Genomic DNA, 20,702 nt, shown 5'->3' with positions numbered 1-20,702 from the left:
ACTGGCTTAGGGTGATGCGTAAATGCTGTCTTCCTATGTGTCTGTCTTCCTATGTGTCGTATGAATGCTCTTAGTTTCTCATTCTCCTCTGGACCCCCACTTTTTTTTTTTTTGCTTGAATGCCCCTTGAGATTTAGGGCCAGATATTGCTAGTGAGTGTGTGAGATGTTGCTCCAATGGGTGTTTTGTTTTGCTGGTAACAATCTGAGTGCCAATTAACTAGGCTCTGGGGGGGGGGCGCGGTGGGGGGGGAGAGAAAAGGTTGCCACCAATTTTTTTTCTGGAAGGCAGTCCTGTGCCTTTAATAATAGCTCCAGTGGCAAGGAAACAGAGCCAGAAAGGAAGGCTACGCTGGTCAGATCCCTAGGAAGAGGGCCTTTTCCCCAGGTAACAGAGCAGTAATCTTGGGGAGGGGGCCTGTTTTGATGGTAGGAGGCCTCACAACTTTTCGGGTGCATCTCTCTCTATTTCAGGCTCATTCCTAGAGCCTCTGGTTTGTGTTGGGCAGAGCAGAATGCACAACAATGAGAAAGAGCATAGACTGAGATAAATAAAGAAGGTGCCCCGTGCTAGCCACGAAGTGAAATAAGTTCTGGTTGAGACCAAAGGAGTTTACAACAGGTTCCTAATAATTATTTTAATTTGGAGGCAGAAAAATGTCAGTGATTATCAGTGTGTATTGTGTGTTACCCGTTCCGGATAAGGCTTCTTTGAGTAGATTCTTTACTCATTCCCTGAATATAAAAGGAGTTGAGCTTTTGCCTTCTAACCCTTCTGCATTTTCCTACTTCTTCTGTTTTTTTTTTTTTTTTAAGAAAGAATCAATTCAGGAAATCTTAACTTGGTCATATTAGACCTGTATTTACTCCTGTTTTGTTCCACAGAACTAAAACTGACTGAATGTTCACCCAGGAGTAAGTTGGGGACATACTTCCAATTATGCCCCACCCACATTGGGCAATTATACATCCTTATTGGAACCAGGTGGAACCAAATTCAAGCCCAAAATTGTAATCCTAGATCACATTTGCACAGGGAACATTCCTCATTGAGCAGGGTGGCATTTATTAACGGAAAAAGTTGTGGGCTTGGCCTTGTTTAAATCAACAGTTGCAGTATTTAAGTGAATATCATCAAGGACTACTTATGAATAGGATACAAATTAGAGAATTACACTATTTGCCCCACTCCCCCGTCTACTATCCCTTTTAGACCTTCATGAGGAAACCATAATTGTTGCTCGCCTTAGTATTCAAATCTGGGACAAGAAGCAGCTATTAATTTGTTTTAAAGGCTGTCTCCATGATTAAGTGGAACTTCAAGAGCAGTGTTTCACCACTGCAGAATGTCATAAACCCACAATTTAAAGGATTCTAAATTGGTCAGAATTAGGATGCTATTTTGGACACAAGTCCTTTAAAACACCTTTAGGATTTTGGACTCCCCACCCGGCCAAAACAGAAACAAATAAAAAGGTGACCTGGCCTCTCACAAAACAGAGTGGATGACTCTGGACTTTTGAGTGGCACCAATGAGGGCAGTCCAGTGTGCTGAGTTGGTGCTGCAGCATAAGGAATCAGGTGCTGCTTACATTTAGGCTGGCGTGGATTGCTTTGCAGTGGTGCAATTAGCAATTCCTAGATTTAGGATTGAAGGACTGTAGCTGCAGATTCCACTGGAATTGTACTGCCTCCTTCAACTCTCCTGTTTCCAAATGTCATAAGGCAGTCCTTTAAACCTGGAAGACCCTCCTGTTGCTCGTGCTGAATGAAGGACTCTGCCCCTAACTCGCTTAACGGTGGTCCCACTGTATCCAACTGCTTCTTCCCACAGCCAAGGAATGACCAAAAGCCAGTCTCTTTTCCTCTTAGGGTGGCCTTAAGAAGGCTTCCCTGAATTACATTTATTTGTATGTTCAGAATGCTTAGGGATTAAGACTGTGAGCTAAAGCTATCTGTTGGCTTCATCCAGAATAAATGGGGGGGGGGGGTAGACAAACATGGTGATTCCAACTGAGTTCAAACTTAAACTCTATGATCAACCTTTACTTCTAGAGTAAACCTCAATGCTGTTTCCTTTCCTGCTCTTTTGCACTCTCTCTACCCCCCTCCCCATTTCCCAAGCAATTAAGAAAGCTTTGCACTTTTCTTATTTGCATTTTACTCCTACCGTATTTATAGATCCAGTTTATCAGTGCCCCCTTTCACATCACGGGTTGGGGCCTTACACATGTGCAGGAGAAACCAGTGCCAGTAGCTGAATAACACTTCCTGCATGATTCTGAGGGTTTAATGTTTATGGCTTTGTTTCTTTCTGAGTTTACATGTGAATGTAACCAAGGGTTAACATGGCCTGACCGCAGAAATCCAGATGATCATAAGATTGGAGCAAAGAGTTAGAGAAATGATGCCCCTTTGCTATCATCTGGATGTTTGTAGGCCGGAACTGGTAGCACTAATGTAACTCTCACTACGATCCCTCAATGAAACGAGTTTTCCCAGTGAAGAAGTACGTTGAGACACATTTGCTCAAAAGGGAACCTCAAATAAGTGAACAAGTCAGTACTATGCCATAGTTATCGGATGCTTCCTTCTGATTAAACTATTAAGTAGTGATAGCAAAAGAAAGTGGAGAGGGATGGAGAGAGGATATAGTAGAAAATAGGAGTCTGGGGGAGAAAGAGGTAGTGTGTGTTTTTGAGTAGTAGAGATGGAGTATTCACCATCCCTCAGCCTGAGTCCCACTCCCCCCACTGCCCTGCCAACCTCAAAGAAAAAATGGAAGCCGAAAGGAAAACAACAAACAAGGATCTTCAGGTCTGAAGAGGCCATTGTGTCCCCGCTGAGTCCCCCGCTCCCATTGCTTTATTGGCCATTCAACGTACGATTGCTGTAAAGCCTTCCTTACTAATAATTTACTCAAAAGTAAGCCTCACTAAGGTCACTGGGACTTACTCCCAGGTAAAGGTACATCCTAGAATCTGATTTCAACAGCGCTCATTCCTGGGTTCAAAATCAGGAGGAGTCTTTTAGCTCCTTTTTCGACTAGCAAGTTTTATTAAAAGGTATAAACTTTTGTGATTACTGTATGCCTTTTAATAAAATCAGTTAGTTGGAAAAGGTGCTATCACACTCCTGATTTTTTGCCACCATAGATTACCATGGCTCTCCTCCTATAATGCCTAGGTTCATTTACACTCAATATTGTATTTTTAAATGAAAGCCCCCCCCCCAATAATTTATATTTTAAATTGGGGACTGGTTTTAGATTCTCCGAGAATATAAATGAGGATTTCTCTCCACCTTTCTAGAAATGGAACAATCATCTTAAACTCAGTGGTGACATTTTTTTCCCCAGCAAATTTATTGTCCTACAGATCTCAGTGAGGTTTACTAGGTCACTACCTACAGCTTTCTGTTCATTGGTTGAGGGATGGGGGTTATGGTCCCACGTGTTTGCAGGACACTGGGGATATATAGGGTGCGGATCTAGAGGGGCACCCTTCTGACACTAAGTGCTACTGAAAACTTAAATGGAATGGGAACTTTGCACACACACAAGCCTCTTTGGGCTTGTTTGGGGCTGGAAATGGGTCTCTCCCTAAATGGTGTACTTTCATCAAGGGGGTAAAACACAAAGCCCTCTTGGCCCAGAGGCTGTGGAAGACAGTCGAACTAAGGTGATCCATGGAGGGTGTGCATTAAAGCCAACATAGCTGATAGCTTCTTTGGCGCTGCCAGGTGTCTGCGGTGTGGTGCAACGTGGCTGCTCACTGACTCTGCTGCCTTGTTTGCAGAACATCCAGGGGATGACGGGCACTCCCATGGTGGCAGCCAGTCCGGAGAGACATGACGGCGGCTTGCAGGCGAACCCGGTGGAGGTGCAGAGTTACCAGCCACCCTGGAAAGTCCTCAGTGATTTCGCCTTGCAGAGTGACATAGATCAGCCGGCTTTTCAGCAACTCGTAAGTGTCAATTCCCTGCAGTCGTGAATGGCCCGCTGTGTATACAAAGGCGAGTCCTGGTGCTCATTCCTTTGAAACACTTTGGTATCCTTGTTTAACCCTCTCCCACCCACCTTGCCGCTACATCATCAAGGCCTGGATACCAATTCCCCTCTGTTTCCCCATTTCTGTAACAGGAAGCAGGTGGTTTACTATCCTCATCTCCACATTCAGCCTTTCCCAGCCTGATTGGACTTGTTCCTGCCACTGCGAGGCACCCTGGGAGATGGAGTCCAACCCATGTGGAAGGGCACCCTGGTGGGGAAGGCTGCTCTGGGTGAAGAGTGTGGAGACATGCACAGAGTAGGATGCACCCAGTTAGGAGTGTCTTATCTGCCACTTGGCAATATGTCTCACCCATGTGCCGAAGCAAAGAGGCACGGGAGTCGTAGATCTGGTTGTGCTATTGCAAAAATAGAATTTGTGTTTTGTTACTGTTGGTTGCTGATACTTGGGTCATGGCCATTGGCTGTTTTTTTTTTTTAATTAATTGATACAGAAGGCAGTTTCCATTAATTGTGAAAACATTCTTGCAAATGAATTTTCAGAAATGATAGATAGCGGACAACATCACAGAAGAAACTTTTCTCCTTCACTTTCTTGAATACATGCATTGCCCCTCCAATGCTACAAGCAACAGTTGTCTCATAAGAGAACGCCTGCTGCAATTCTAAAATATGCTCCTGGCCTCATTTCCAAATTAGAATTTATTTATGTTCATAATCGACAGGCTCTTTTGGTGGCTTGAAGGAAATCCCCCTAGCTGAAGATTTGATCAATTATCTAACTGATCAATAGGGCTGAGCAGCTAAGGGGAATTTGGCAATAGCTGTTATTATTCTAAAAAATCACCCGAGGTTCTCCAACCTTAAAACTACTTCATAAGACTTAGTGACAGTCTTGGATGTAGTTAGGATATTTTTACTCCATTAATGTCTTTGGGATTTAAGAAATCTAGCTTTGTGCTGCTTTACAGCCTTTTCTCATCTTATAATTTAATAAAGTATTTTTGTTAGTCACACAGTTAGCCAGCTCTTTAGACTGGATTGGGCATTTTTATCCACCTATTGAATCCTTCCCAAGGACCTGGGATAGGCAGATGATGATGATGGTGATGATGATGATGATTTACACAGTGCTTTCGTATATAACTTCCCATTAAAAACAACATAATCCCCCACCCACCCAAACCCTGTTTCTATAATCTCTCCAGTCTGGTGCCTTCTGTATGGGTCTAGGACTTAAATTTCCAGAAGTCACGTGCATTATGGGAATTCCATTCCATACTATAGCTGGAGAGGGCTCAAGGGTGGGACGGAAGGGTGGAGTGATACCGCAAGTGTGTTCAGCACAGGTGATACAGGAATACCTCTCCCATCCCCCACAGGTCTTTATGACCAAGAATTGAACCTGCATTTCCTATAACCAACTCCAACAAAGTACGCCTGGTAGACGCTCCGACCTGTCAGTGTTTTTGCCTGAGATCTTAAACTGCTTAAGATTATGGGCATTTGTATGGACATTGTGGAATTGTTGCCAAGTTATTTTTGAACCCACCAAGTGAGTACACTGGCGAAATAAAATGTTAATAATGGAATATAGGTTGATACAGTCTAGGCTATGTGTGTGATCTGTAGAACAAGTCTTCAATATAAACTGTGAGATTAGATATACCTTATTTTCTCCACATTGTTTTGATGGTAGTGATACTATTTTTTTAAGTACATCCCTAAAGATGTTCATTGCTATAATTTTTTTACACAATTTAACCCCCTTTATTCACTTCAAATACTCATAAGGATTATTTTCTATATATTGTCATATTAACCTGTATAACAGTTTGTTCAAATGTATACTTTTTGTGAAGTGTATACATCTTTCTTTTGTGTACCAGTACAGTGCAATTGTATACATGCCTATTCAGAAGTAAGTCCTGTTTTCTTCAACAGGACTTACTCCCAGGTAAGTTTTATAGGATTGCACTGTTAAGTGATATGTTTCTTACCTTCCGCTGCCAGCGGATCCATTTCTTTCTTTTAAAAACATGACATTTACATTTTGTATATATAATAGGTAACATGTATGAGCTACATAATATTAGTGGACCAGTTTTCACCAAAAAGCTAACAGGAATTTATCACTGCATTCTGTTCTTAGCTCCCTTTCTTATCTGCAACACTTAGGCCTAAGTAAGTGATTTAAGGATAGAAGTTCAACCTTAACCCAATTTCTTGGCATAGGTGTGTTAAAACCAGATCTTAAAAATAATAAGGTATGTTATTATAGTATCTATCATTCCTACTATGATTGAAATTCATAGTAGGAATGATAGAACATCTGATGATGGGCAAGAGTAGGGTTTCCAAATAACAAGGACACAAGTTTTTTTTTTTTTTTAATGAAAAAGAGACTGGTTTGTTTCAAGAAGAGTAATAAAAATAATTTTATTAAGAATTATTGTGACATAGTTTATACTGTAGCACTGCCAAATTTTGACACGCAAAGTCCTATTTAACTTTGACAAACTGACTTCTGAGCAAATACACAGAGAAATCTGAATGTGCTTAAAAAAAAGTAAAATATAAAGGCAGTATAAAGAGCACCCCTACGAATGGTAAAAATATAATAAATTCAAAAAAGGCCCAACTAGTTACCCCCCATCTGGAATAGACCTCATACCCCCTTTACTGGGAGGGCTTTTTTAGTTTTTCTATTTTATTCCAGTGTGTGTACTCAGATAGGATTATAACGCTACAGAATTTCAGTGCAGCTTTTAAAGATATAAGAGATTGATAGACATTTATGGGAGGAAATGAGACTCAACACACAGTGGAAGATTTCATGATAGGATGCAATGTGAAAAAATTATGTCAGCATGACAAAGATGGGGAAGAAGTCTTGGGTGGGAGAAAATTACATATGGAATGATTTATAATGAGAATCAGGTAAAGGAACCGGAGTCAGGAGGCACTTTGTGTTTCTATGCAGTGCTTCGAAAGAGAGTCTAACCCAATGGTTTTCAACCTTGGCAACGTTAAGATGGGTGGACTGCAACTCCCAGAATTCCCCAGCCAGCATGCTGGCTAGGGAATTCTGGGAGTTGCAGTCCACCCATCTTCAAGTTGCTCAAGTTGAGAAACATTGGTCTAACCTTTTGGTCTTGCTGACACTGAGCCTGGCCAAGAAACATCTTGGCATTCATATTGATCTATGCCCAGCAAAAGCAACTTCTCGGTGCAACAGTATACTTAATGCAATTCCAGAATCCCTTGTGAGACTACAGAAGATTCTGTGATCTGACTGTCAGGAAATGAATCTTTTGGAGTTTGCCACCATAGCAATGGCTTCTAATTTGAATGGTTCATGATGGAACTCACACTCAATGGTTCCAGTTGCTATAGGATATGAGAAAGAGGGCCTTGGCATCTCTGGCTACAAAGACTTTTGATCTCATCCTGTACAGCTCTCTAGCTTTTTGTGATGTGTTAGGGGGACATGGGGTTTTGGATCACATGGTGTAATTACATGACATTTATTTATTCTGAATTCCCATAAAGATGTTGGCTTACCTAATTTTCGTTAGCAAAAGAAGGCATCTCTCACACTCTCTGTTTCAGACGTGGCTCCTTCATTTTCTTTCAATTTAACTGGGTGTAGAGAGATGCATAAGGATACATTTATGAAGAGTCTATATTAAAATTAGTACTGTACTGGCATTTCACTTTCAGTTTTTGAACATTTTTCCCTTCCAAAAGAGACTCCTGATTTTCTGTTTCATACCCAAGAACTTTAGAATTTCTATCTGTGATGCTTTAGGGCTTACTTTATTGTTATGCACAGTAGATAGTGGTGTTCTATTATAAATGTCCCCATCTCTCTGTAACTTCTCTGGTGATCCATGTTTCCTGATCAGAAAAATCTTCATGGGATGAGTTTCTTCATAATGCTTTCATTTGGGATTTAATTGATGTATGGGTAGCCAGGGAGGCTGCAGACAACTAGAGAAAAGTTTGTCCAATGAAAGACAAGACATTCACACGTGATATCACATTCTGTCACCTCATAACTAAAGAAAATATAAAACTTAGTACTCCACCTATCAGAATTGTACTAATTTTTTTTTCCTTTGGGGGAAGAAGGGAGGACCATTTCCTTTTTCATCAAACTGAAGAAGAATGGCAAAATAATTTTTAGCACAGAGCTGTTATAAAGAAGCTCTTCCTTACAAGCATTCTATACATCCCAGGGGCTATACTGTGGATCCTAGGATGGGTGTGTATGCAGAATTAAATGCTACTGTGTTCAGTAGGACTCATTTTGGGTAACATACTTATCACTGCTGTGTATGATTGTAATACATCACAACCCACCTAAAATAATTCATAATTCTCTATAAATTACTAACAATAAAGGAAGTTAATCTGTGGATGGAATCATATTGAACATATTGCTGACACCCAGAACTTTAGAAATAGTCTGGCATCAGCAGTTCAGTTAGGCTCAGGCTGTGATTCATTGCCCATTTATCCCAAAGATCTATGTGGTATTGCAGGTTTACTTGTCTAACCATGGCCAATAAAGTTTATTTGAGCTAACTTTGCATAGGATTGCAACTCCTGTTAAATTTTCATTTAAAATCCCAGTGTGTTTAACTTGGTAATATATTACCTTGATATTGGAAGGATTAAATTTCATTAAATTAGAAAAATCCTTATTGTAGATGGTTGATTTTGGTCATAATGACTCAGAAGGATCCTAAGGATTCTAAAATTGTACTCCATAAATGGGAGCTGTGCTTCTTCAGAAAGGACAGCTCTACATATGGAAGTGAGCCTCTGCTGATACATTTTAACGTTAGTACTGTATTTTTAAAATCTTCTTAAAAAATGAGATAAATTTCTATTGATTCTTTTCTTTTCAGGGGAAGAAGGGGTGGGGATTTTTTTCCCCTTTGCAACGTAACTCTAGTAGTTCTATGGGAGAGGTAGGTTAGTACACTTTTGGATGAGGACTCTCATTCTCATGGCTGGTATGTGAGGTTTCTTGTACGTAGTTCCCTTAGTGAGGAAGTGGTGCAGGGACCCGTGTAAACCTTCTGTCTTTCATTGTACAATAATTAATCCAGTGAAATGCAGCTCTCCAGGCTTCTAACACATCAGTTAAATATTCAAGAAGATCTCACTGGCTTTTTCAAATGGGAAGTTGTGTGGTGGCAATAACAGGATGAAACCAGAGTAAGGAAGAGTTTTATAACAAGGACATAATGGAAGCAGTTTGCCTTGCAATCATAAAGTTGCTCAAAACACCACCAATTTAAATGTTAGGGCAGCTTGAGAATGAGATGGAAAATGAGATAGGAAAAGGTAAAGCTCTTTTCCAGGAGAAGAAAAATTTCAGAAAATTATAGCATGGTGTTACTTTGAATGTTGCTCAGTAATCTTAGCATGTATTTTGTCTTTAAAATACTGGCTTATCATTCCATATTTGTTCATCTGCAGATACCTAAACATAACATGTACATTGATATATATGCCAGTTGTATACACAGTACTTGCCTATTTGAAATACATGGGAGGAAGGGTGTATTCCTATTCTAATTGCTATTTCTGTATATTGGAATAACTGTATTCTGGGCCATCACCCACTATTTTGCACTTGATTGGAAGTATAGAAACACACACACACACATTGTGTGTGTGTGTTCATTCATTCATTCATTCATTCATTCATTTCATGTGGTATAATTTCCAGGGGGGGAGGAAATGGCTGATCTCTAGGACTATTGCATAAATTCCAGGGCTGGTTCCAAGACCCATTTAAGCTAGGGATCTCTGGTTTACAGCTCAACTCTTATCTTTAAAATGCAATATTTACTCAATTAATGATGCTTGCTTCCCACTTGAATTGAGGCCTTAAGATTTTTTGTGTAATTTGTTAACTTGTTAAATTATCAATCAATGGCATTTATAGGGTATACAGTACATATGTGGGGAAGTTCTGATGGTCTATAGATTCCAGCCCAACTATTGTACCTTGGATGTACAGTAATAAAAATAGACATGTGCAGGACTGTCTTGTGTGTGTGTGTGTGTGTGTGTGTGTGTGTGTGGGGAGAGAGAGAGAGAGAGAGAGATCTTAAATAGGCAGCTTTAAAATTGTGAGTAATGATGTGGTTGTTCATTATTTTTTCTATTATGTTTGTAATTTAGTCTTAGTGGAAAAACTCCCACTAAGATTAGAATATTTTCACCATTGGCTATAATTTTAATTTATCATTTTGGGGAGCCTGTTATTCCTCTGGGAGCTCAAAATGGCATGTGTGGGAAGATGTGTCTCCTTTTTTTATCCTAGAAAAACAGCCCTGTGAGGTAGGTTGGGCTGAGAGAGAGTAGTTGCTCTAGAATGACACAGCAAGGGCCATGATCTGCTGGGGTTGAGTTGGTCTTCCTAGTCCAAGTGCAACTCCTTAATCGCTATGCTATGGTGGTTGTCATTCTTCCACATTCTTTGCCAAACTAATGGGAAATGTGCTAGATGGTAAGGTGACTTAAAGGATGGAAAGGACAGATGACCTATGGTTTAGGTGTCCAAATCTCTCCTGAGTCTAGTAGAATTAGAACAGTAGAAGGGTGGGTCCAGGATCTCCTTTCCAGATTTGACATGCATAGTTTCAACCACCAATGAGTGTACCTGGAGCAATTAAACAGCTGGTTGCTTTGCCAGTGGCTTCACTGAGAAATTTCTCATAGCACTGGATATGTGATGAATTTATGATGAATTTGTCCACTGGTCAGTGTAATTCCATGTTTGTCTACGCTGTGGGATCTTGGGGGAAGACTTCTTTTAAAGCATGCTCCTTGCAGTTTTTTAAAAGAACTGGATCCAGCCTGAGACCAGCAGATATAGCACAGATCTGCAGGATTGGTCCAAAATACTTTGTGCCTGAGGTGAAGCCCATACCTTTCCCCATCCTGCTCAAACTCTTCAGGCACCAAAAGCAGAAAACCTCTTCCTGTCCCTGTCACTAATAGCCCCAAACATTTTCTGCCCTTCTCTGATGCTCCCTCTCCCCCAGCTAAATTGCTCTAATTCAAAATTTTCTCCCTTTGTCTGGGAGCATGTCTTCATGCTGAATATTTTTTTTCCTATACTGGTATCTGTATATTGTCAGTGCAATATAAACCTGCACTGTTGAATCAGAATTCTGTTTCACTGCATTTAAGGAGGCTGACTCAATGAGAGAATTCATAGGGCTGTAGCCTTTCTTTAGAGTCCCCAAACTTTTCAGCTCATCAACTCTTTCATGAAGTTTCAGATTGTTCATTGACCCCCAAACATTTATTATATGAACACAATTTAATAAATACTACTTTAATAGTACTATGAATAACAGTAACAACATCTCCTTGGATAGTCCCATCAACCCTTGGGGGTCAATATTGACCATTTTGGGGAACTCTTCTTTAGAGTAAAATTCCTTCCATATGTGAGCGTTGCTGCTGCTGCTGAGAGCAATACTAACACCACTCTAACTGAATATGAAAACATTTAGCATAACATAGTGGTAAGAACTGGGTGCTATGATGGGGGAAATTGTACTTCAAATTTCAGTTCAGGTTATAAGCTTATGAGAAGGTGCTCAATCAATCTACAGATATGTCTCAGGTTCTCTTTGAAGTAGGGATATGAAAAATATTGACCTTGACTATTAAAACTGATATGTTGATTAATATCTGTGACTGCTCAATATTCCACGTAATCCAAGGTTGTTTGAAAAAATTATATATGAAATTTAGTGGCTTTTACTATACGGGAATTGCCTAGTATTACATTTCCATCTCTTTTTTATTTTAGTCATAATTGCTGATTTTACGTTACGCTCTCTGACCAATTTTCCATTTGGAATACGTTCACAAACCTACTGTGATAGTTCATTATTAACTCACAGTAACATTGTGGAATGAAAAGCCAAAAAGAATTTAAATGAAATGCCTTTAGTTTGTTCAGATACGCCTTATTTTCCTATTCTTACGCTGTGATTTTGGATGGGGGGAAAAAAGTAGTATCTCATTAAAAGAGGCAGAACACAAAACAGAGGAGGTTAGCGTGAGATGAGAAGGTTAGCATTGGTGCATTTTAAATGATTTTTAGGTAGCATTTATGTAATGTGGATATCTCTAAGTAAGAATCTGCCCTGAAGAAACTAAATCAATGATGTTTTGAAAGCCAGAGAAACAAAGACTTTGGATTGGATCTAAGCTTTCTTACTCTTGCCATAGATACTTGACATCCATGGAAGTTAGCAATAACTCAAATCCTGTTAGTCTCCAGTACAACTAAATCTGGATCCAACCCCTTTCCTTTTCTTCATTGTAAACCTTTCTTTCTTTCTCTCTCTCTTTAAACATGTTTGGCAGGTTAATTTTTCAGAAGGAGGCCCAGGTTCCAATTCCACCGGAAGTGAGGTAGCATCTATGTCCTCCCAACTCCCGGATACACCTAACAGCATGGTAGCCAGTCCAATTGAGGCATGAGGAACTTCCTTGCGCTGTTGTGGTCCTTGAAACCTTTCGCCCCCTGCTGGAGAGAGTGGGAAAGCTGTCAAGTTTGGGGACTCGAGACAAAAATGTAGAAAAGGAAGGAAGGAAAAAAGTATTTAAGACAACTTTGTTCATGAACCTAAAGCAAAGAAAACTCCGTGAACTGTCTGGGGAGTCTTGTTCAGTTTTTTGTTTGTTTGTTTGTTTTGCAATGATAAGGTAGCAACACTGTGAAGACAATCATGGGATCTTACTAGAGTAATACTCCAAGAACAAATGAAAATGCTTTTAGATGATGATGATGATGATGATGATGACAGAATATCCACGCAAAAGAATCATAGGCGGATCAAGGAAAATCAGAAAAAGATGTTTGAGAAACAGAGAGGATTTGTACCCACAAGGATCTCCTATTTTTGCCCCAAATGGCATATTTCGGTGACTGCACATCCTGGAGGAATGAGTAAATAAATAAATAAATAAATAAATAAATAAATTGGAAAGAGAAAGAAAGAAAGAAAGAAAGAGAAAAAGAAAGAAAGAAAGAAAGAAAGAAAGAAAGAAAGAAAGAAAGAGAAAGAAAGAAAGAAAGAAAAAGAAAATCTATTAGTAGTAACCACCCTAACGTGAATGGTGCTCTTTCTATACTGGCCTTTCCTTTGCCAAATTAAATTAATGTTTAAAAAAGAAAATCAGAAGGAGCCCTGATAGGTTGCATTTTTCCAGATCAAGAAGGGACCATCTGTAGCGTCTCCCCTCCCCTCTTATGACAGCATGAGCCATTATGAAAGTGTGGAGCTGGGAGCGTCTTTCTTTCTTTCTTTCTTTCTTTCTTTCTTTCTTTCTTTCTTTCTTTCTTTCTTTCTTTCTTTCTTTCTTTCTTTCTTTCTTTCAACAAGAGACGTATCCCAACTTTTGGGGTCTCCCCTAGCATGTACTGTAGCTTTTTCTTCCTTCCCCTCCTCTTATTTTATTTTTCATTTGCTTGGGAGTGGAGTTTTGCTGAGATCCTTTTTCTCTCCCCAAGTGATTTTTCTTTAAAAGTTTTGTTTCATTTCTTAAAACCCAGTTAAAAACTTCACTTGCAACAAGGTATACCTCTCTTTGGCTATTAAAAAAAAAGTATGTTGGGGTTTTGTTTCTGACTGTTCGACAACATTCCCCCTCCTTTCCCCCAAAGATGTGTATAGTTCTTCATTTTATTATTTTTTTAAGGATTTTTTTCTCTCTCTCCCTATCTTCTTTGCTGGAAATAAAGAGCAGGGCTTTGTCTCTCTCTCTCCCCCTCTCTCCTGTCTCTCTCTCTCCCCCCCCTTTCTTAAACTTTGTTGTTTGTTTGCTCTTGCATTGCAAAAAATATATAAAGTAATTTATTATTTATTATCCAAAGACTTGCCACTTTTTTATTGTCTTGATTTGTGTTGATTAGTTTGGCTGATTTTTGTGTTTTTTTAAGAAAGGGTAAGATTCATGTGAGATAGTTCTCTTCCACATGACCGGTACAAAAATAAAATGCTAACATAAGGGAGGTGGGGTACCTCCTGTGCAGGAGAAACTATCAGTGGATCTCACCCAAAGGAAGTATGAAGGGTGGGGAAAGGGTTTTTTTTTTCCCTTTATTTCTTTTCACTGTGATCTTTGAGTGTTTATGTCAGGTTTGTGGGGCTTTTATACTTTCTATTGGTTTGGGGTTTTTTTGTTTTGAGTTCTCAAGTATTCTGTGAAATAAATGCGCCGTATGTAGAATGATACCTTCAGGAACTATTTCACTCCATACACATTTGGTATAGAGAAACAATAAACTAATTAAGAATTACCAAAGTACCCTCTTTTATATATATATATTATAAAGAGCTATTATTATATATTTATATATAAATGCACTGGAGGTATTTACAAGTTAGCTGCTAAATACTGAATACAAAATATTACATTCTAAGCTTGGAAGAAAATCAGTGTAATATTTTATGAAGTGCATCAACAGCTAGCTTATTAATTTCTAAATCAGAGATACAAATCCAGTACTGTTCTCCTTTTCCCTTTAAGAACTGAAGCGCTGGAAAGGTTCACCAAGAGAATTTTACTTTGGACTAAATATGGTTACCTTTCCCCCTGCCACCTTGCACCAGCCTTACATCTAGATCCCTAGCACTGGTTTCACAAGCGGGGACCATCCCGCAAACACTGCCAAGAATTAAACTGAAAATGAAAGCATAAAAGTGACAAACCCATGTTTGTTCAGGACTCAGTAAATCCGGGTTTGCTGCTGGCAACGTGTGAAGTGGCCCTTTCTCCCCCTACCCCCAGGAAAATATGAACCTGAGATTGTATGTTCCTTCCCCTCCCCCACAACTCAAGGAAAATGTAGAGTTTTTAAAATATGTGTACATCTTAAGAAATACCGTGGACTACCAGTTCATCATTATTTTTTGTTTACGTGATCTCTCTCTCTCTCTCTGCTCGGGAAGTGGGGGCTGGCTTTTGTTCAGCAGCTGAACAATGACTGTTATTTGTCACTGTCTGTTGTCAACAGAGTTGGAAATGCTGCAGGGGGATTCTGGCTGGAGAGGACTCCAAAGATCCTTGTTTGTTGTTTTCCTTTCGGCTTCCATTTTTCCCTTCAGGTTGGCGGGGGAGGGGGTGGGTGGGACCGAGGCTGAGAGGTGGTGAAAACTGGGAAGGCGAGAAGGGGGAGGCGGAATAGCCGGGGCTCTGCACATCTTGAAAGCTGGCTGGCTGAGTTCCCGGGGCCCAGCGGCCCTCGGCGTCCGCCCCAGTTAAAATCGTGGTTTCGGTTGCAAGCTTGCCCGCGTGCTCTGGGGATCCGCCAATTCTGCGGAACTCCCTAGAGTTACTTCTGGATAGAGGTTACGCTGAAATTGCAGCCTGGATGAACCCCGTGGAACTCAGTGGGATTTACTCCTGAGTAGGGGCACCCGAATTTTAGTTCACAGCCTTGGGTGTAAACCTGCTCTCCCTCCTTGATTGGAAATACTTTCCAGTCCCCGCCCTGAAAGGAGTGAAGGTGAATTTGGGAAACCGGCGTCTCACCGAGGGACTAGCGATTTCGGCACGTTGGTTGGCCGAGATCCCCGAAGTAATTAAGCCGCGTGTGTGGCGGGAGCGGGCCGTTGTTGTTTCGGCTTTTGTTCGAATCGATGCCGTTTGGTTTTGTGGTTCACTTGTATTGAGCGGACACAGAACATAGGGTTATTTCGGTAACTAGGTGAAACACGTCGTGAGAACGCGGCTAAACTTCTTATCCTGCTGATATTTGCCTGGGAGTGGGATACTTGGCCAGTTCTTTAAGTCTCGGAACAGGGGGGTTTACAGCCGCGTTTCCTGGTGCTTTTCAGACGTGTAGGATTACAGTCTCAGCGGACCTGTGGTCCAACACATCTGGAAAGTAACAAGATGGGAAACCAGTTTGATAGTAATAAACACCAAATGGAAATCTGAAGAAAAGAGGAGCAATTGGGAGAACCGATAGATAGAGCTTTAATTAAAGAAAGAACAACAAAAAAAGAGATAAAAAGAGCATTTTTAAAACAAGTGATACTCCCCCCAAATCCCTACTTTGCGGCAGTGTTCAAACAATACACTTACTTTGTTTCTGAATTAATCCATGTTGGGGATTGGCACAAAGCTATTGGACCAAACTAAATTGAGAGTTGGGTTCTCACACCTGCCAGGTTAAAACCCACCGAGCTGACAACCACCGGGTTTTCAGCTGGACTTGGTCAGATGTATATGTGAACCTGACCACAGAGTTGAAGGTGGCTTGAGAAGGGCTGGCACTCCCAACTCCCTTTTCTCTCGGAGATTCCCAAACTCTGCCCAGCTGGAGCGGGGAGGGCGTTGGAGTCTCGTGGTGGGTGGTGCTCCTTCGCGAGCGAAAATTATTTGTTTGCTTCTTGCAGGTATCTGGGCCGCCTTTCCTCGGCCTGAGCCCGAGGGGGGTCTTTGAAGACCGCCTCGAGGGGGCTGGCTTCGCTTGTCGGAGTGTTGAAAATGGCATTTCCGAAGTATTTTCGCGTTCGCTGGTCAGTAGCCTCCGGATGGGAGGGGCGCTGCAGATCCCAGGGGTATTTGTGCGGGCTTTCATCCCACAAGCGTAAGTGCAAACGGCCTCGACCAATGGGGTGTGCAGAGCGCATTAAAGGGGTTCACCGGGGGGGGGGTGTATAAGGAACAAAGCATCGGGGAATAAAAGCCCTTAACATTTAAAATGCCGTTTTTGAAAAACAAGGGAGAAGTTGATCTGTGTTCAGCAATCTGATGCCAGTTCCTTTTGGTGTGCTTGGGGTGGGGGTGGGGGGCGGTTAGGTCGATGGGCTCTGCTTCTGACCTGCAACTTTGCCCGGGAAGAACTGCAATCTTGGTTGGTGCCTAGGCTGAAGCAAATCCTACGGAATGAAATAATTCTTACTCCGCTGGGTCTCTAAAGGTTTCCGCCTTGCGAGCTCCGCTTTCAGTCTTAAACCAAGCAAACACTTCGACACAACTGGTTGAAGACAGCGAGATGTATTTCCGAGCAAACATATGTATCAGATTTTGCTCTAAGTAAGGTTTCAAAAGACCCCCTGGCGACATGGGCGTTCGCCAGACGTGTTTCTTTCTTCTCTTCATCGACTAGAAATTGCGTGTATTTTGTATTCACAAGTCGATTCTTTTCGTTGTAAAAACGCACTCATTTTATTGCGGATAGCTCCGATGAGTACTGTTTCTCGACGGGCCAAATTACAGCGAATTAGCAGAGTTTACAGAGAGATTATTGGAACGGGGCTTTCCAAATATCTTGATAAATACCGGGACAGATACGCCGAAAGGTTCGTTCTTTGCTGCTTTACCTGCCAGTTTGACTGGCAGCGTAGCTGCAGACCCCGCCGATCCAGAGCTTTTTAAGGCTGCAGCTCTATTCAGCGTATCATAGACCCCCTGCGGGTGAATCTCAGTGAGTGTTACAAAACTCCCTTTTGAGCAGAGACGCCAAGAATCGCGCGGTTCGGGTCCGCTTTCTGTCTCCTGAGTAAACCTGATAAATGGGAATTAAAGTGGGAAAGTTGAGCAGGGCTGGAAACCTAAGGGTCTGGTCCTCTCACGTCAGCCCCGTAAACTTCAACGGCGGCCGTTCTCAGCATCGCCGGTAGAGCAGAGCAACCTCCACTGGCTTTCTTTTGAGAGGATCTTGTGCCCTCCCGAGAGATCCACTTGAGCGATCGGCCAGAGAACAAAGGCGCTGCCCTGTTTAATTGGCGGGATGGCCAGTTAAGATCTGCCGACTTGCTTAGGGACTAGAGCAGATCGCACCGAGTGCGGATTGCAAAGGGAGAATTGACGAACGGATGTAAATATTGGTGTGTAAATGGTGATAACTTTGCTGCCTACAGGCAATGGCCAGAAGAAGGTCTTGGGGTCTAGCACAATGTTCGTTAGACAATAAAAAAAAAAAAAAACTTCTCAAGTGCTCATGCACACCCCTTTTCAGTCTCTGGAGGGGAGATAATTGACTGCTCTTGTGGCTGGATTCACATAGTACACCCAGCCACAGAAATACACACACATGCACACACACACACATAGTTGGGATAATTGAGTTACCATGCTTAAGCTTGTGGGATGATCATAACTTTTACATTAAGAGGAAAACACCCTGATTTTTCTCTCCATGTTTTCTTTAGATGGGAGTAGTGATGGCTTTCCCTTGGAAGCCAAACAGGGTTATCCCCTTGTAACTATAATGAATAATTTGGCTTAGTTGTTTTAAAATATTTTCCCTGGCACTGAATCAACAACCTTGTTCTAATGTCTCAGGGCTGTAACCTGCCCAATTTGCTATTTTCTCCAGAAATTGTTTGTCCTACATCTTCCAGCTCCACCAATTTCCAGAGCTGCAGTTGACCTCTATGTCTTGCATATTATTGACTGTAGACTTCTCCTGCAGGGAGGAATTGTGCCCTCTAGGTGTGCAAGGAGCAAAAGAGACATGACTCATTGCATTTAGAGAAGTTGCTTAACCAGGTCAGGTACAAACAGAGCATGGAAAACCTAGTTGGCTTTAACCATGTTTAGTTTTTTTTCCGGTACACTTAGTGTACAGATATCTGTGGCCAGTTGATTAGTTTATGATTCAAGATATTGCATCAGCTCAATGAGTTAATTCAGTGACCAGGCTAAGCATCTTGTGTGAACATTCAACATTTCCCCCCCATATCCTGGTGGACTTCTGAGTATGGAATGTGCAGGGAGTTCTTTGAAAGAGAAATGCCTCAAGCATCCTTCTAGCATAGCTCTGAAACAAGGGGACTACAAGAAAGACTTTCTTCCAAGTAAAGCATCAAAGAAACTATTATCTCATGAGCATCCTGATGAACCAACACGCTCCCAGAGAATCTTATCTGACACAGGGGACCTTCTGCTGCATGTCGTGACCTTCCAGAACTCCAGGTTCCTTGAGTGGCTCAGTTTTGCAGCAAGTAGCTCCAAGCTGGGTTGCAGCATTATTGTTGCTGTGCCCTTGGGCTTCTGCTTCAGTATTGGGTTCTCTTGCAATAAATATTTCATGGCCCTTTGATTCTCCCATTCCTCTCTGGCCCAACAGAGTGGATTCCTTTAAAAAAAGCAGTAACTTTGTTTTCAAGAGGTTTCCTTTGTTTTTTTGGGGGGTGTATATGCAGTACTCGAGGATTAATCTTGAATGGGTGTGATGTTAGGTAATGCTTTACTTTTGGACACATGATCAGCCTCTGAGGTTTGGTGCTAGAAGTCTGGTCTGTAAGGTGAAGCACATTTTGGTGTGGTGGCCAGGAAGGGCCTCCTTTTCCATCTGCACTTCCTTGGTTGATTTCCTGGGGGGACTGCTTTCAGGGACACTTCCTTTTTTGGTTCAGGTAGCTCAGTGTTGTCCAAATTTGGCCACTTTAAGATGAGTGGACTTCAACTCCCAGAATTCCCTAGCCAGCCATGCTGGCTGGGGAATTCTGGGAGTTGAAGTCCACTCATCTTAAAATGGCCAAATTTGGACAACACGGATGGTAGCTGCTAAATGTTGAGGGTTTGATGAGGGAATGTTATTCTGTTTTCCAGAAAGGAAGCATTAGCTTACCTGGTTGGGATGTTTAGTTGGAAGATCAAGCTCTGGTGTCTTTTGGGAGTGCATCAGTCTGACCCCTGGAGACCCTTATGTACCTGATACAGGATCAGGCCTAGTTAATAGTTTGATCATTTGGAAACCCCTGGCCTAAAGGCTAGATGGAGAAGTTGAAAACTCATCCCAGGTGAAAGTAGTAGCGAGCCACTTCCAAATTATTGCTACCAAAGCTACATTAGCTATAAGAAATCACTGGACTTGAATTCAGTCTGAAAGTATCTTTATTTTTTTTAGTATCATTTTTTGCCCTAAAACATTAGGGAGAAAATAAAAAGCAAAGGACCTTTTGAGTGTTTTTATTCATCTTTTTTTTTCCTTTGATCCCTTATTGTTTTTGGGCTAAATAGGCCTGCTTTCTCCAAAGGGAGCTCTGTGAATTCCCTAGGAACTTCTTGCAAGAACTCTAGAATGGCAATGCCATGAAATAATGAAGACTGTTGTGAATATATAGATGGTCATAGGAATAGTTCAAGGAAAAAAGACAGAAATTAAAGGTGGAGAGAGGTCCCACAAAGTTGGCCTTGAATGAAATCATCTTCTAAAGCTGGACCCACTTTACAGTATTTGTGTTGGAGGGCAACTATTTATTCCAGATCCAGATTGAATTTAATTGGATTCTTCAACTGCTTTTTTCTCCTAGTGTAGCTTCACACTGTTTGCTAGAAAATATTTCATTTCAAGCATTTCAACCACTGATTAGTCAAGATCAATGTCATCTAAGAGTAAGGTTTCAATGCTGATTTAAGTTGTTGAAAGCTGCAGTGCTGTGCTCACCTTAGTGGAAGTAAGCCCTGAATGGATTTAAGTTCAGGATAGAGATGTAAAGAGACTAGCATTCACAAACTACCAATCCTTCTCTATTCTTGACAATGTTTCATTGTGTGCAACAGCATGTACTCCCAAAGAAGTATACTCACAGCAATAGCCTTGCTTGGTAATTAACTCTAAGGAATCTACTCCAGACTTGGTGTCTTCTGAATCAAGTCAAATGCTGTAAGATACCCCTGGG

General features: G+C 41.3%; 1 protein-coding gene across 3 annotated transcripts in view; it reads left to right on the top strand.

The window, feature by feature from the left end:
• The window catches only part of ISL1 (ISL LIM homeobox 1), a 52,478-nt gene that overhangs the window by 12,724 nt on the left and 19,052 nt on the right, over positions 1-20,702 (top strand). For 2 of the 3 annotated variants that reach the window (XR_015798268.1, XM_088152799.1), the window contains exon 5: positions 3,797-3,964. Coding sequence is in view for 2 of the 3 variants with exons in the window: in XM_088152799.1 (XP_088008925.1) it covers positions 3,797-3,964 (168 nt within the window). In the remaining variant the exon portion in view is untranslated. Of the gene's footprint in view, positions 1-3,796; positions 3,965-12,420; positions 13,051-20,702 lie in introns of those variants that run through there. The other variant, XM_088152798.1, reaches the window with a different exon arrangement.

Source organism: Python bivittatus, unplaced genomic scaffold, assembly GCF_059951505.1.
Source record: "Python bivittatus isolate LINGU-HERP-01145 unplaced genomic scaffold, Pbiv_v1 ctg000570_np1212, whole genome shotgun sequence".
NCBI lineage: Eukaryota > Metazoa > Chordata > Lepidosauria > Squamata > Pythonidae > Python > Python bivittatus.
Note: the sequence above shows the minus strand (reverse complement) of the source record. Positions and strands in the feature narration are given on the sequence as shown.